This window comes from Polyodon spathula, chromosome 1, assembly GCF_017654505.1.
Source record: "Polyodon spathula isolate WHYD16114869_AA chromosome 1, ASM1765450v1, whole genome shotgun sequence".
Lineage (NCBI taxonomy): Eukaryota > Metazoa > Chordata > Actinopteri > Acipenseriformes > Polyodontidae > Polyodon > Polyodon spathula.
This window is the reverse complement of record NC_054534.1, coordinates 20,187,971-20,205,796: the sequence shown is the minus strand read 5'-3', so window position 1 is coordinate 20,205,796 and position 17,826 is coordinate 20,187,971. Positions and strand designations below refer to the sequence as shown.

Here is a 17,826-nt window from a genome sequence, read left to right as displayed (position 1 = left end):
CCGTGGCATATATTTACTTGTTTTCCTCCATGAAAACCCTGTAACTGTGCGTGGATGGGCCAGATACACAAAGGAGTAGTTCACTTCTCCCTGTGCTGCTTTCTCTGGAGGGCTATTAAGTGATGTCACTCCAGACTGCCAGCTGCTGGTATGGTACCACACCTTCACCAAGCAGTCATCCTGAAAACAAAATGGTGCCATATCAATTCACAACTTTCCCGAGGGTGGAGTGAAAATGTAAACATCTTACTTATTAAACACACACACTCATATGTATATATATATATATATATATATATATATATATATATATATATATATATATATATATATATATATATATATATATATTAATATATATATATATATATTATATATATATATAAGTACTTGTATGTGTGTGTGTTTTTTATTTTTATTTTTACTGTATTACATTAGAGTTACTTTATACATTAACTTCTACATTTTCGTAATTCAGTTTCCAACATGTTTAATAGCCTATTTAAGTTCTTTATCTAGCAGTAAAAACACATGACAGAGGAGTCTGCACAGGCTACATACAATCACATGTTAGCAATATTTTCTTGAAGACTAATTAACCAACTAGAGACAATATCGAAAAGGTAAAAAAAAAAAAGGGTGTTGGAAATTGAAGATTTCATATTTAAATTATTTTTTTAGAAAGCGAAATAAAAAAAGCCAAGAAAACAATCAGACAATGTATTTCTATTTACATTAACATGACATATATTTTATACACACACACGTAGTGGACAAAAAAATGGAAACCCCAATGCAAAGTCACTTAATAGGGCGTTGAGCCACCACGTGCGGCCAGTACGGCCTGTATGCGCCGTAGCATAGAGTCTGCCAGCCTCTGGAATTCTGCAGGAGTGACGCGGCACCATTCTTCCACAAGAAAGTCAATCAACTCGCCTGCCTAATGGAGGTGGAAAGCGTTGTCTCAGGCATCGTTCCAGAATATCTCATAAATGCTTAATTGGGTTCAGATCTGGTGACTGAGAAGGCCATGACATATGGATAACATCAGTGTCATGCTCACCAAACCATTGGGCGGCCATAAATGCTCTGTGGATGGGGGCATTGCCAACCTGGAAGACCCCCCCACCCCCCACCCCCAGCAGGAAAGAATGGTGAAGGATGATTCATCTGACCATATCACATTTCTCCACTGCACGGTAGTCCATCGCCTGTGCTCTTTGCACCACTCAACTCACAAACGTACATTGCTAGGTGTGATGTGCAGTTTGTGCACTGCAACCAGACTATGGTATCCTGCTTTGTGGAGTTCTCGGTGGACTGTTTTTGATGAAACTGGCTGCTCACGCCCCTGGTTGAAAGTTGCAGTCAATTGATCTGCAGTTGCTTGCCTGTTTTGCCTTGCACTTCAAATTAATGCACGGATATCACAATCCTGGAGTATGCAGTTCCGCCCACTGTTGCCCTTTGCTGATGATGTCTTTCCCTCGGAGTTCCATGCCGACATCACCTTAGACACCGTTGCTCGTGAAACATCAAGTTGAGCTGTCTTGGTCACTGAAGCTCCTGCCAAATGCACCCCAACAATCACCCCTCTTTCAAAGTCACTGAGGTCTCCTCTTGCAGCCATGCTAGCCATAACTGTAGGCAACCAGGCCTGTCTAGCATTTTTATACATGACCCTAAGCATGCTGGGATGTTATTTGCTTAATTAACACAAGAGCCACACCTGTGTGGAAGCCCTTGCTTTCAATATACTTGGTGTCCCTCATTTACCCAGGTGCTTCAATTTTTATGTCCACTACCTGTACATATGTATATACAGGCTCTCTTGAGAAAGATATGTACAACATATTAAAACATTGGGCAGCTGGCCCTTTGAGTGTATGTATGTATGTATGTATGTATGTATGTATGTATGTATGTATGTATGTATGTATGTATATACACACACATATATATATATATATATATATATATATACACACACACATACATAATCTCAAACAATTAGTACTACTTATTCCATCTTTGAAAGGATCGAAAATTATGTAGAATTCCTCACATAGGGTGAATAAACGCTCCCTAAGTAAATGAGCTGATCGTAGAAGTCTTGTGTAGCAGTAATGAATCATTGAGAAACTTCAACAGTTAAAACCATGTCCTATAATGAGTGCACCGTTTTCAAAATGACCTATATAAAAAGAGACACTGGTGTTTTTGTTGACTCAGCAATGTCTTCATCTAGACAATGTGGGGAAACTCGGATATATTGTGAAAAGTGTTGAATTTAACTCAAGGTAAGTAATGTTAAAACTGTACAATGCATTAGTAAGACCTCATCTTAAATATTGTGTTCAGTTCTGGTCACCTGCAGACAGGCTAAAGAATTGAATCTATTCAGTCTTGAACAAAGAAGACTACGCGGCGACCTAATTCAAGCATTCAAAATTCTAAAAGGTATTGACAATGGTCGACCCAAGGGACTTTTTCGACCTGAAAAAAGAAATAAGGACCAGGGGTCACAAATGGAGATTAGACAAAGGGGCATTCAGAACAGAAACTAGGAGGCACTTTTTTTACACAGAATCGTGAGGGTCTGGAATCAACTCCCAAGTAATGTTGTTGAAGCCGACACCCTGGGATCCTTCAAGAAGCTGCTTAATGAGATTCTGGGATCAATAAGCTACTAACAACCAAACGAGCAAGATGGACCGAATGGCTTCCTCTCATTTGTAAACTTTCTTATATTCTTATGTTTTGTGAACAAAGTAGTACTCAAACGGTGTTGAAGCTTTCCTTGTGATAAATCCTTACTGTCAACCCAATTCACATCATTGAGCTTTGTTGGTTTCAACTTTAATTTGGTTACTTTTTCAAGATATTTCAAGTTACAACTTTCCAATATATTGTTTCTAATAATAACCCTATAACCATCAAAATGGTAATATCAACCCTGAAGTAATGAATCTTGCTTTTCAGAACTCCGAAAGGAACTTCACGTTTAACTATAGCATAGTTTTTACAGCAAGGGTATTCTCAAACAGCTGCTTTAATACTATAACAAGGGCATAACGCAGTTCATGGGAAGTGGTTTTATACAGAACTGTAAACCCACAAGAGATATACAACATGACAGTCCAGACACAGCAAAAAATAATAAGAAAAGCTGCCCGCATCATCTTTAAGGTGAACTACACCACTGCTAACCATAAAATCGCTTATCAGCCACTACTTTTTGCCGTCTTGGAATCCACAGTAACAACTGACCTGCTCCCTTGCAATATTTATAGTTAAGGATAAACACGCTCATTAACATTTACATGTGAAATGCAGGTTTCCATGCAAAACTGGGTGTGCATTTTCCTGTGTAAATGATGAAACACACAAGCAAATGAGATTTATCCTATACTTATCTTTGGCCATTTTCTTCAGCCACAAACCTTATTTACAGGAGTAATTCTCCCAAACATGCACGTGCATCGCCATTTCACGTGGAAATTGACCCGCATGGAAACCCCATGCATGTTGTCAAAAGCTATTGTTAAACATTTCAATCTGCTGAAGGCAACAGCAGTCAATAAATGGAAGAGAATTAAGAGACACTATAAATATGGGTAAGTATTCACTTCCACAGGTCACAGGGCAATGAGGTCAGCAGATGTAAGTTTTGTCATCAATTGTATTTTCTATAAAAGGTTTTCTGATAAGTCTCATGATAAATCAGTCTTCATTATGAAGCTGCAATTGGTCTCAATGGACTTTCTGATTTATTTCTGGGATTTTTATTAAGTGTAAAGTACACACACTATTAATCCTGACTGTAGGGGTGTTCTATCTAAAATGTATAACATTATATTGTCTTACATTGCCCTTCTCTGTCTACACTGAAAAATGTGTGGAAAGAGGATTTAGGCTCCAACCTCACAGAAGACACTGGTAATCCATTCTTGCCTGTGTTCATTCCTCTTCAGTTTGTACTCGACATGGGCTTATTCAATTTGAAGTTTTACATTGCCTCCACTTGTCAAAGGTCAAACTTGCCAAAATCTACCCTGAACTGGATCCAACCTGTGACAGATGCAAACTAGCTCCTGCTCCTCTAATCCTCCTGTTCTGGTCTTGTCCCAGGGTGGCTCCAAACCTTACAAGTGCCCATTGACCCTACCCCATTCATTGCACTTATCGCTAATGTTAAAGCTAACGTCTCCGATTTGGTTTGTACCTTTGGGATGTAAGGATCCCAAATTAAAACATGTATTATCCTTTAGAAGGCAGGTTTTTTTGTTATTAAATAAGCCCAACGAAGAAATCAATGTAGCTTGGACCTTCAATGTAGAAGGCAGTCATTGTGTAGTTTTTGAGAGCACCGGTACATCTTCTGTAATTTTCCTTTGAAAGAACAAAGTCAGTCTCAGTCTCTCTCTCTCTCTCAAATAAAAACAAACTTTAAAAAAAACACATACACATTAATCAAAAACAACTGCCAAAAAAATGAATGACAAAAATGCCATTTTAAAATTCCGAATGATTCATTATCAACTTCCTTTCCTTCCAGCATAAGTCAGAATTGAATTGCCCTCTGTAAATTTGCTTTCTACAAAAAAAACATAAAAAATTGACAGTCTTTTTGCCAAGAAAGCTTCCAGGGTCTGAATGAAAGTTTTAAAGTGGATTCTGTGTGGTCTGAAAATCAATTCCCTATATCACTACATCTTGATGTTCTACATCTATGGCAAAAAGTCTTGCATCACCCTATAGAACTAAATCTGCTGAATGTTACAATTTACATATTGAATTACATACCCCTTTTTAGTTTTTCCCACATTCTTCAGGAAAAACTTAAAAAAATGTGACATTTCTAAATCTAACATGAAATACTGTATCAGTATTATGGCTTCCAGTAGACTTTTATGATATCATTTAGTAGTTTCTTTGATTACATCATGTTAAATAAAATAATGTTACAAATTATGTTCATTATTATTATTATTATTATTATTATTATTATTATTATTATTATTTTTTTTTTTTTAATTAATGTCTCAATCCAAAAATTCTAGGTGATGCAAAACATCTGGCCACAGCTGTACAGTTTCACCTCTCTTCACAGGTTTAGATTTCCATTCTGCATTAACTTTAGCAGTCTTTCTGTCCTCAGAAAGAAATGGATTTACAACACAGTCCCATCACGGCAGAGGCTACTATAAATTTGCAGGGAATATTCTCCATAGTTCAGAATTTAGTTTAATACTTCAGATGACAGAGTTCCGCTCTTTCAAATCACACAGCAACTTCTGCTTCTGCTTTCAAGAATGTTTACAGTGTGCTAACTGTGGGGCAAGGGCTGCAATCATTGCTGCAATTTATACTCATACATTTTACACAAATGCATACCATTGGGGCTATTGTGCAATTCTTGAGGAGGAACACTGTAGTTATATTAGCTTACCTTTCCAGCTGTAGCAAAAAAATCACCTTCTGGAGAAAATTTCATTAAATGGACTGAAGATGCAGTTCTGAAAAACAGTAAGAAAATAAAGAAAAAAACATTAGCAACATGTTCAAATTGGTCCTGTTACGTCTTTTTTTTAATTAATGCACACACAATTTCACCACTCCAACAATGACTTTCATAAGGTATCTTGTATTGACAGAGTATATAACAGTGGTGTACTTATGTAAATGAAAGCATTAATTGTACAGCTGTGCAAAAAAAAAAAAAAAACTCAGTTAAACTGTAATATTACTAGATAATAATGACATGCATGTCCCAGATGAAATAGGATAATACACCTTCAAAAGCTGAGCTCTAACACTACTTGCAATGAATTTCAATAAACCGACTGAAAATGAGATGAGCATCCCAATATACAATTGTATCATTTAGCTGAAAAAAATGCCATGTTTTAGGCAAAGGCAAAGATGTATCTCCATTTGTCTCAGAGAGCTGAGATTAAAGGTGGCTTGTCCCTGTAGTTTTGAGAAAATAAAATAGACTTTTACTGAAAGAACTTATTGCTACAAGCACTTGGTAAAATGCATGTTTATCTAGTGCTTGTGAAGGGGACCATCATTTTGTGTCCTTCAACTTCACCCCAGGCTTCACTTTGCCTGCCAAAAGCCCTTGACAATGTGAGCATACTTGCAAAACTTTGCACAACAAATGATGTATAAACCATAGAATGTTGAGACCTGCATACCCTTAACATGCATACCCCCAGCAGTACTGCTTCCTGGTTCAATGGATTCCGAAGAGATATTTTAGTTAAAGCAATGTTTAAACAAATGAAAAAAAAAACACCTTCCACCTCATACTGCTCCAAGAAGGTGAGTCTTGACAGAGAGAAGATACTGTAGCTCAGTTCTAAAACTGAACTAGGGAAAACCAATATGCGTACACATTACGGATGGCAGATAGAAAATTATGTAAAAACAGTCAATCTTTTGGTTATCTGCCAATTTTCCTGTACTATAAATTATTTAATTGTTCAAAGACAAATTTGTTTTCTTACTTCTATTGCTGGCTTTTTAATGACTTTAAATAATATCCCTCTTGCTCTCCAATCTCCAGCTCCTCTGGCTGGCACATTCCGGTACATAGCTGCAAGCTCTCACAAATTCAACAGCTGATCTATACATTAGGCCCGATTTCAGAACTCATGTGACAGTAACACATTTTTTATTTAGGATCGTTCTATAAACCCAAAGTATGTATTCCGTTATAAATGAACCTGTTGTCTGTTATATTGATGTGCTACACAATCATATTAATAGATATTTTAACATATACCACATTCTGCCGAAGGGGGCTTAAAGTTGCTATTAAGACAAACGTGTGTGTGTGTGTGTGTAGGTTAGATTTAGGTAGATGGATTAAATTTACAATTAGGCCAGATTCAAAAGGTAGAGCACAGCACACAGTCAGGCTAAAGAATCAAGAAGAGCAGTTAACGTATTTATTGACTGGTGAAACACAATTCCAAAGCTGCTGCAGTATGTCCACTGTTTTATCATTTCAAATATTTTCACAAAACAAACATTAAACTTTAAGGCTGCAGGGTAAAAGCACTTCATGAAAAAAAACATTTGTAGGTGAAAAACGCTAGAATAAAAGGTTGCCACATTTAAATAATATAAACACGTGAAATTTCCAGTCCACTAAAATAAATGGCTTTACATAATCTCTGTAAGTAAGAAACTGGAGTGTCCAGTGGAAAACACAACATGAAATAATAAATTAACCAGCTTCCAAAGTAGCACTATAGCATTAAAATGTTCTCAATACAAAAAATAATACCTGAGTTACAGGCTGTTGCAGAGTCTAAAAAAATAAATAATCCAAAATATGCGCATGGTTTTTTAAATGTTACATTCAGTTAAAAGTTGGGGAATCCAGTAATACATAAAAATAATCCAAGAAATACATCTTTTAATAAATTAAGGTCTCTTCAAAAAGGATAATACAGCAGCGTAAAAAATGCAGGCTGGCAGAGAAATGCGGTGGTAAGGATGTTTCAAGCAAAATAAAAATTAGCAATGCGAATCAATAAAAATGCCAAACTTTCTTACTTGGAAAGCCAGATGCATTTCCAGTTGCCAAGGCCATTGTTGATGGTCATTGCCTGTTTCTCCTCTTCTTCGATACATGATCTTAAGCCAACATTGGACCAGAGCTGTAAACTATTGGACCCTGTTAGGAGATTTGTTCCTAAAAAAGAAAGAAGAAAAACACACTAACACACACACGTATATATATCTCCAAATGTTTACTACTGTAACTCCAATATGATTATAAAAAGAAAAAAAAAATGAACTTATATTTTTAAATTAACATTACTTTTCCTGGATTGTTTATCCCATCAATGTTGTTGTCTTTTCTATTAACTATTTTCAGCAAGGAGTACATTAAAAAAAAATTACACAGATGTATATAGATAAAACTTGTTAACACATGATATTTTTCTTCATTGCAATTTTAGGGTGTTTTTTATGCTTGCTCGGCGATTAAAAAAAAATGTAAAAAATCTGCTGGGTTCACAGTGCAGCTCTTTCAACAAAAAGGTGCGGAATAAGCCTGAGCTTGGGGGTAGAACATTATTTAAGATTTAAGCCTTTTTAACAGATTACAGTAAATGGCTCTGGAACAAAAAATACAAGAAGTTACACAAGCGAGAAGTTATATATTTTTTTTTAATTTTATGAGAAGACTCAGCCGAAAGCTCTGAACATCTCAGGGTTGCTCCGAAACCTTCCATATACTGTATAAACGAGCAAGTTACCATTCTGAAATAGAGTTTATAAATGAGATATAAAAAGAACAGATAACAAGTTATGAGGACTTCTGATATCAGGAAAATTGCTATGTAATAACTAATACAAAAAAATCTAATTAATATTTGCATGTAGAACAGACAGCATCTATTGTCTGGTGATCATAATAAGTTACCTCATCTTATACACAGCAAAAAGCAATGATAATTCCACTGCATTTACTCAAAACTGGTTATTATCTTATGAAAAAAAGGACCATGAACATTCACAAACAGTAAACAGCAAAATACTGGACCAGAAAAGAATGCACACAGTGTCCTGAACTCTAATCTCTTCTGCCAAATGCACTTTTCCTTCTGTCTTTTGACTGTACTCATTACAGTATTTGATGTGGAGCTACAGCCTACATGGGCATGAATCGGAAAAAGTGCAGACCACTTTATCTGAAGTCACTGCTTCTCTAAACCAGAGGCAGTGTGCAAGATACAAGAGCAAAGGCAACATACTTCACTTTAATGTTACTGCATAGTTACATTTTACCCATATACACATATAACTACACAATGTGATTGGAAATCCCCTGTTCGCTTTCAGCATAATCAAATTCAAAAGCTACTGCATGCCTCATTGTGAATGATCAAGTTTTCTGCAAGAGTTCAGTCTCTTACCTGTTGGGTCCCATGCTAGATTATGCACTATAGACTGCAATACAAATTGGCCACTCCTCTGCCATTGACAGTTTATTCTCTAAAATAAAAAAAAAGAAATATGTTATCATAAATAATATGGTTAAACTGATAAGAGGCAACAGAATAACAGACATACAATTAAATTATTAGAACTACAATTATGTTGTGTGTTTGTATACAGTTTACACAAAATAGAACTAGGCTCAATGGACAGTGAACAATTTATATGAAACAGTTTAAATAAGTTTATAATTTTTTTGTCTTTATATTAAAGGGTGCAAAATATACATTTTGAAACCATTTTAACCATGTTAGTATACATATGGATTCATGCAAAACACTTACTGATGAATCTGTATTCTTCCGATTTAAGAGTTGCACAGGCTCAAAGATGCAAACCACGTTCCCATATGATGCTGCAATCTGCCAAGAGAGTGAAAAGTAAAAAAAAAAAAGTTTAAAATGTTTAATGTTTAAAAAAGGAAAATAGACATCACCTCACTTTATGGCATTACAGCATGTTAGGCTCAATATGTAGAACAAGTGACTTTTACCTTGGAGCAACATGAAATTGTTATACACTGGAAAAAATATATCAATTACAGTACTACTTAGGTTATTCAGATAGTTTACAAAATACAATGGTAAATGCACGCATTTTTGAAGGATATACACCATACCTATGCCTCCGAAACAAAAATAATTTCATCTTGCAACCAAGCTGGAAACTATACTGATCATTTAAAAAAAAAAAAAAAAAAAAAAAAAAAAAAGGAGGAGTAATGCAGGCAAATCTCCCTCATGATTATGGGTTGTCAAAAAAACACTGTTTTTTGGCTTGTTCAGCAACCATGTGGCAAAGCAAAACTGATTAAAGAAACAACAAGTTCAGGATCTCATGAACTTTTCATGTCAAACTTTTCATGTCATGTTTATTTGGAATAAAAGACCAGTTTGGGATTCTTGCATGTTGGATTAAGATTTGGTGCACTTTGAAACGATTCATGTCAGATTGATTTTGAATAAAAATTCAGCTTCAAATTTGGGATTTTTGCTTTTTGTACTGCATTTTAATTTAACGAATAGGATAAAGCAAAGGCAGAATACTGCATATATGATGCAAACAAGTACATGTGATTCTACTTGTATTCATAATCTCATCTCATTAACACACTCCAACAGTTTATCATTCTGTCCTTTCGCTATAGCAAACCCCTCGAACAAAAGGCTTGGACTCCCAACAGGTTTGTTCTAGCCAGAGTGTACCGTACTTCTCCAATACAGTATGCATATAGTCATTCTGGGTGTTTGAATAACAGAACAAATTTTGGTACAGCTCTACAGTAAACAGCTAAATAAAGTATTATACAATGTTTTACAGGATCAATACAATATTTAAACTAATGGTTCTTTTAAACAGCGCAATAATTATAGAAAATATTCATTGATGACGACAAAATGTAGTTTTCAAATATTCTGAATGGCTTTAATGACATGTCCCTTCTCAAGATGGTTACCAAATGATGCTTATTATTCAAGATATGTTCTGTAACAACCAAATAACACATTTTATTATTATTATTATTATTATTATTATTATTATTATTATTATTACTCTACAAAACTTCAAACTATAATAAACTGGTTATTCCATTTTCAGTTAAAAAAAAAATACTGAAGCTTATGGTTTTTACAAACAATTTAATAATAAAAATAAAAAAAAACACATACTAGCATATACATTTTCTGAATGGCTTATTTTGAAGTTTTGTTTTATTTGCAGACAAACTGTGAAGGCACTGCCTTAAAAGATGTTTTAAAAAGATGCCCCGGGAAGCTGACTGCACAACAGCATTCAGTTCAACCATTTTAAAAAAGGCAGGCTGCAGGCGGTCTGAAGGGCTTCATCAAATTACAATCTTCTCATCTTGCTGCTGTTTTACACAATTCATGGTAATGATTTTGCAGACAAAAAGAAGAAAAAAAAGCCCCTCGAGTTGAATAAATGAATGAATGATTGTGTGCAATATTACCATATGCATTGCTCACTATTACTGTATACTACATCGTATTATAGTAATAGTGAGCAATGTAACCCCCCCACCCCCAAAGTCTTTGGAAGCACAGAATCAAAGGCAGCGTTTGGGAATCTCTTTGGAAACAAACATACATACTTTTTAATTATAAATCATCTAAAATAGTCTGCACTGTAAATGTTTATCACTTAACCATTTACTTCCCACCTCAACATAATTGTGTGCCGTTTAAAATGTTTACAATATCAAAAACATTAACCTCATAGTAAAACTATAATAACTAACAATGATAAACTTTTTGTTAAAGCCAATATAAAAATGATCCAAAGGGACTTTGTACTTTCTGTAGACTGTCGTGTTTTCTTCCTTTGTTTTTGTAATAAATAAATGTATACATTTTTTACTCAAGAAACGATACACAGGATAATCTGGGTGTACTTTTATCAAACACCGTAAACAAATTCAACCAACAGCAGTACTCTGGTAGTTCCTAAATGTGTGAACAGTTCTGCTGCAGACCTGCTAAGCTGCAATCTTGTATTTCTCATAAACACAAAAGGAAATGCGTGTGGTTTGTAAAATGCACATCTGCATAAACTGGTGTTGCAACAAAGTCAGCCAAAAAATACATTTCCTCATCTGCAGTCCCTGTATGTCTATAACAATGTTTGGCTTAAGTACAACACTGTAATCTATAACTGCAGTCATCTTCATGAAGCCATAAATATGGGTTGGAATTGTGCTAAAGGAAAGTAGAATGAAAAACCTTTGTGGTCTTAAAAACACAGTACACTTAGTTAAATCAGGTTAAGACGGAACTCACTTGTTTTAACAGTTTGTTTTAAGTTCTGTGTGGTTTCAAAACATCAAGAGATGGCTTTGGTGTCATGTGACCCTTTATATTTAGGGGTCTACCTAAATCGCGATATCAGGAAATTGAGGGTTCACCACGAAATTCACCTCTTTTAGGGGCCAATGCATACCGGACAAGTACAGAGAAAAAAAAAAAAAAAAAAAGAAACCTCATTTAAATTAACTACTGCACAAACCAAGAGACGCAAACTACGTATTTCCCTTCTGTAGATTGGCTTTTTTAAATTTCTTCGCCATTCTGTGTGCATTGCACTTAGGCAAAAAAAATAAAAAATAAAAAAACACATCCTAATAACACTTACAAAAAAATACTCCAAAGCGGTTAACATTCTTGTTTACTGTTCAAATGACAGAGATGCTTTAAAATCAGCCTGTCGGTCTGTGTCGTAATCAGAGCTGGCATTCTACAGAGGTCAAACAATGGTTTCAAGCTATAGCTAGCAGTATTTATATGACTGCTTGGTATTAACTATTCAACCTCCAAATCTACGTTACATGGCAAACCAGCAAACATAATTAAGGAGTCTTTTGTACTTTACCAGAATTTTTATACAAGCATCAGTATTTATGATGCAAAAAAAAAAGACAAAACAACCGTGGACACAACCTTGGTGTCCTCATAGCTAGTTACGGCCATGCTATCAGTGCACCTGCACTGGCATTTCTGTGACCTGTACTGTACAGTAGGGGGTGGGACAGAGTCAGTGCTGCATTGTTTTGATTTAGGTTGCTAAAATCTCATTTTCAGCATTGGAGGTAAAACAGCAGAAACACGATCGATAGCTATTTCGCTTCAGAAATCACACATTAAAAGGAAAGGCTACTACAGAGGCTGCTGAACAGAACATAAAATAAACAGCTTTCAGAAAACAAACGAAAGTCAGCTCAGACAAAAAGTATTGCTGTCGGCTGTAGCCAGGTTAAATCAGTACTACAGGTACGACCTAGCACACCCATCTCACTTCAAACAACCTGTTGTTTACTTTTTAAATGCAGTTAGAATTTTAGACCCGAATAGGCCCGTTTTCTTTGTTTTGACTCTGTACTAATAAAAGTGATTATTGGACGGGACAAATAACATGAGAATGAACGTGCTGCATATATTGCTGTTATTAAAGTATGGCAGATGCCCTTGGGTAACCGAGTTTTGACACTGGTACTAATCAATTTCCACACCTGTAATAACTGGCAAAGCTTTGCCTTACACCTTCAACCAATTCAGTGGATGCAAAATGTGCAGTCTCAATGTATGGGCAAGTCCACACCAGACATAGAATGATAGAATGTCGACAGCAACTGGGGGATGTTGCATGCTTGCCTTTAACAAATGACAGCACTCTGTTTTAGTAAGGAACCAAGAAACACTATTTTTAGGATTTTATAGTACTCTGAAATAATTTAATAATGTTTAAACAGGTCAGTGAAAAGTCTGTGAAATCCTAACTTTATTCCATAACCTACCCACGAAAAATATGTAAATTTACAGCCATTTAAGTAGATCCCTACTTATATTAACACATTTTTATACCTACAACAATCAAACCACAGATAACCTAATCAGTCTTATGAGACTTAAGCTCTGGATTTAAATTAATGCAGGCAAGCATCTAAATATACAAGTCACACTAAAGCATGACTGGCACAGGACTAAAAATCCCCACATAAACAGGTCCTCTGATTATTCTTTTACAGGACATATGGACCTTCTCTAAAATGTCAAACTCAAACATCCTGTGTCTTTTTACTCCTGTGCGAATTGACCATGTCAGTGTTATGTTACAATTGATATAGCATTTCCAGGGTATTCGCCTCAAAGCAATAATAGCCTTCACAATAAAACCATAATATAATATTAAATTGGGTATGATCTGTCATGACATTCTACATTTCAGAAAAACGCTATTATTGGGCATAACCAAATTGGGGACGGGCAAAAATACAAAACATAATTGCTTTTAAATGGTACATTTGAAAATATGTATGGAAATACATATCACTCAAAGTACAAAATGGTTATAGTAGCCTTTGGAAAATAAGGTACAACAAAATTAGTTATTTACACCCAGTTCACTGTTTACAAATCATGCACAAAAGCACCTTCTCTGGCCACAACATCGCATTTCATTTTGAATTTACTGACTTTCCTTGATAAAAACTAATCCAGGTCTGGGAGGTTATTTAATGTTCTCTGCTTTTGACCACCTCTGAGGACATCTGGTTTTTAGTCCAGTGCAAATCATAATTAAGACAACAGACCAACAATAAGAAAAGGTTCAGCCAAGTAAAGAATGCTACAAGCAAGATTGTTAAAACTAATTTAGCTTGTTTTGGTTAATTTCCCAGTTATACAGTACTGTCTGTGTTTCCTTTGGGTTTCATTTTTATTTCAATTTCTAATGTTTTTAGATCTATTGTATGCAACTGTATACTATTGTAACAGAATAATGAAAAAGTAAGTAAGTAACCATGACCTCATAGGTAGCCAACACATAAAACTGAAAGTACCGTCTCTAGAATCTGATATTCTCAATAACCTGTGGTAATGAATGTCTTAACTAGTACTGTCAATAGCAAAAAAAAAAAAAGAACCTTAACAAGTTTCATAACAATCGAATTGTTGAGATAAAGAACCAGTATGTGCAAAGAAGGGTAAATATGATTTAAAAGAATGCAAACTGAGACATTGTTTAAAGCACACACAATCCAAAAAGAAATGTGAATCTCAGAAGTGCACATACTGTGTGTGGTTCTTCATCTCAATGCACAACTGTAGAGAACCGCTAGAGAACTAAATACATAATATCTGGGTAGCTGTCTCCACTAGAAAGGGATAATAAAAGAATGTTGAACTCCTTCAGACTTTCATTTCTAAGAACTGACAATATGTATTTGAGCACAAGCACAGATTCCCACGAGGAAGGTAAAATGAAGAACAGCAGCCCATGAGAAACAGAATGTTCTGCAGCGTCTCATCATTTTAATTATTACACCTGTAAATTTGACCGAAAAACAAAACCAGATTACACATGTTGACAGAAGCACTTTGCTAAGCTTCTGCTCAACTTAAAAGCACATGATGCAATGCTTTTAATTGTCTGTATTTCAGGACATGTTTTTTATCGTTCCACATTTCACTTTCCCTTGAGTTTTATAGGAGTCAGATGTTGAAAAATAGCCATATATTTCAGGACGCAACATGCGTGTACATTATTCGCCTTTTTGTTCAGTGTTTCCACTAGCTACAAATCATCTGTCTTCTAAAATAACTTTTTAAATATTGTAGCAGCCCCAAGAGATCCTCATTGTTACAATCTATCATTTAAACAGTGTCTGACAACCTGCATGGTCCCGCTAGTGTTCCATAATAATAAACTGTAACAAAAAAGTTGATGTATGACACAGGCCCGGTTTTTGGGATGGAACCGCCTAACAGTCTCGCGTTTTGAATGGTCCATGTCTGTCAAATGAATATGTCGTCACACGAGTGGAAAAGCTTGCAGGCATTTTTAACATTGCGATCAGAGAGAGAAAGAGAGCGAGAGATCTACTTTCCACAACCTTTCAATTAAAATATAACATGGTATTTTGCTGTACTAATATAACAAACTATGGGTTATTACTTAATATGAATCATTATATTATGCAAGAATGTAAGAATTTTTTTTTTTTTTTCTGTAGTGGTGTACTTTTTTCTTTCAAACAGCATATATCTATAATCGTTTGCGCAATGTATTTTAATATCAAATATATACACTATTGCAGTTTTGTTACAGGATACATTAGTTTATCTCTAATGTAATCACAGTCTTAAATATAGACTGCTCCTGTTTTCATTTACATCCCAAATTCTGGGCCGCTGTGCTTTTCAGATAACGTCACAAATTCTGTGTCGCTTTGGTTTTTAGATCAGTTTTCAGGACCCAGCTGACAGCCGGGTTTCTAAGAACACACCACCATGCAACCCCTGCACGTATCACCCACCATGCAACCCCTGCATGCACACACCACCATGCAACCCTTGCACAACACACACCACCATGCAACCCCTGCACGTATCACCCACCATGCAACCCCTGCATGCACAAACCTAGCCATCACTTTTAGTGCATATTTCTGGAACAGAACCACCTAGAACCACCATTCAAATGATTCTAGACTCAGGGGACCAGCCTGAATGTAACATGTCCAGTTCTGTAGCAAATCTTTGCAAAAAAAATTTCAGGGCGTTCAGCCCCATTCATGTCTATGGCAGGGTTAAAAAATACATTTTCAGTCATATCTCACGACCCAGAGCACCTACAACATTCATACGGGCAGAGGTTAAAACAGTGTCAATGAAAGAGTTATTTTTTACTGGACAACACCAAAAACAGAACTTACAGTAATTAGGAAATCTATACAGCTGGGTATTAATTTTAAGACTTAAATTCAAGTATAGTGTCTTCATAGAAAATAAACTTAATATCAATGCATACAGGTCAATGTCAAAGTAACCAACACAGTTAAGAAGTTAGTATATATAACCCTGAAAATAGGAAGTTACTAACTCAAATAAATTCTGAGACAGACGACTTTGACACTGTGGCAGATGCAAATCTGTAAAACTAGAAATAAGTTTTTTTTTTTCAGTTTTTCTGAGCACCACCTGTAATGGAACTTTAAGAGAATCATAGATGGTGTACTAACTAAAATACCCTATGCCTGTACCATCTACATGGCCAGAGTATCATTTATATGTAGCGTTTAAAGCAATGCGGTAATTAAAAGAATACAGCTGTGTACTAAACGTTAAAGATAAAATCAGTCTTCTGACTGAAAATATGAAGTTGCCAGCTTAAAGGGTATAAGGGATATTAGCAGTACAGTGCAGTGGGTGTTGCAGAGATAGGTTGACAAACTCATACAAGCCCCCTTACCCCTTCTTATAGGGAAGCTTAATAATTTGCAATAAATGGGCTACTTTTTCCTACATTTGCTGCTTTACAAAGAACATGCCAATTAATGTAATGATAGTGTAGGCCTATATGTAATAGATTAATGTGACAAGAGTTTGTTCCTTTCTTCAGGGGAAAAAAAAAAAAAATTAGAACTTTGAGAGGTGCAATCAGACTGTTACAACCACCTTTAACCACTGAACAAAAAGCTCTTCCACTTTAGAAGTGGCAATGAATCCATGTCCATGTCCTTTTATGATATAATACTGTGAGGTCTACCAGTGTATTTAAAACACTAAATACTGTAAAATACTAAATATCAAATGTTTAAATAATTCCATGAAAGGAAGTGTGATTTGTTGGTTTTATTTTTGGGAATTACAGTCATTTAAGTTATGTACATTAGTCCTTCATTTAAACCTTTATTTTATAACTTGTACGATGTACTGTATACCGTGTATATATTAAGGTTACCATGGTATTTTTTTTTTTTTTTTTTTGTTACGGTTTATACCTTCCCATCCATATGTTGTTATGTGTCCCGCGTCCCACAATTATAACGCTCACATTGAGTGTCCCGCGAGACCTGCATCATAGTGAGGAAGAACTGTACACACACACACACACACACACACACACACACACACACATATATAGAAGAGTATGCAGTTAATGACAGGCCACATTCTACTCGGTACCTAAAGCAGACAGGACAGATGGCACTATTGGAAATGGAGATTGCTGTTCAATACATTTTGTCTGTTAATAAAAACAAACTCAAACCATCTCAGCTTGAAGTGATGCAGTTCAGCTGAAGTTAATCAGATGCAATTCAAAAAAATGTCCTTGTTTGATTCCTGATAACACAGGCTGCATTGTCATGGGTTCAATGAGAAAAAGACTAAAGACTATGCTACAGCAGTGTGGCAGGCTGGCGAGTGGATAGAGGCCCAGAGACAGACTGCAGTTCAAAAAAATAACTATTTTATTATAAATAAACACAAAAGCCAAAACAAAACA

General features: G+C 35.4%; 1 protein-coding gene across 7 annotated transcripts in view; it reads right to left on the bottom strand.

Moving 5' to 3' along the window:
- LOC121315319 (dmX-like protein 1) overlaps positions 1 to 17,826 on the bottom strand; it is a 71,548-nt gene that overhangs the window by 42,975 nt on the left and 10,747 nt on the right. For all 7 annotated transcript variants that reach the window (XM_041249363.1, XM_041249356.1, XM_041249370.1 and 4 more), the window contains 5 exons: positions 9,309 to 9,386; positions 8,943 to 9,021; positions 7,573 to 7,711; positions 5,453 to 5,519; positions 2 to 180 (listed from right to left, as the gene is read on the bottom strand). In XM_041249363.1, the coding sequence (XP_041105297.1) occupies positions 2 to 180; positions 5,453 to 5,519; positions 7,573 to 7,711; positions 8,943 to 9,021; positions 9,309 to 9,386 (542 nt within the window). The remainder of the gene's footprint in view (position 1; positions 181 to 5,452; positions 5,520 to 7,572; positions 7,712 to 8,942; positions 9,022 to 9,308; positions 9,387 to 17,826) is intronic.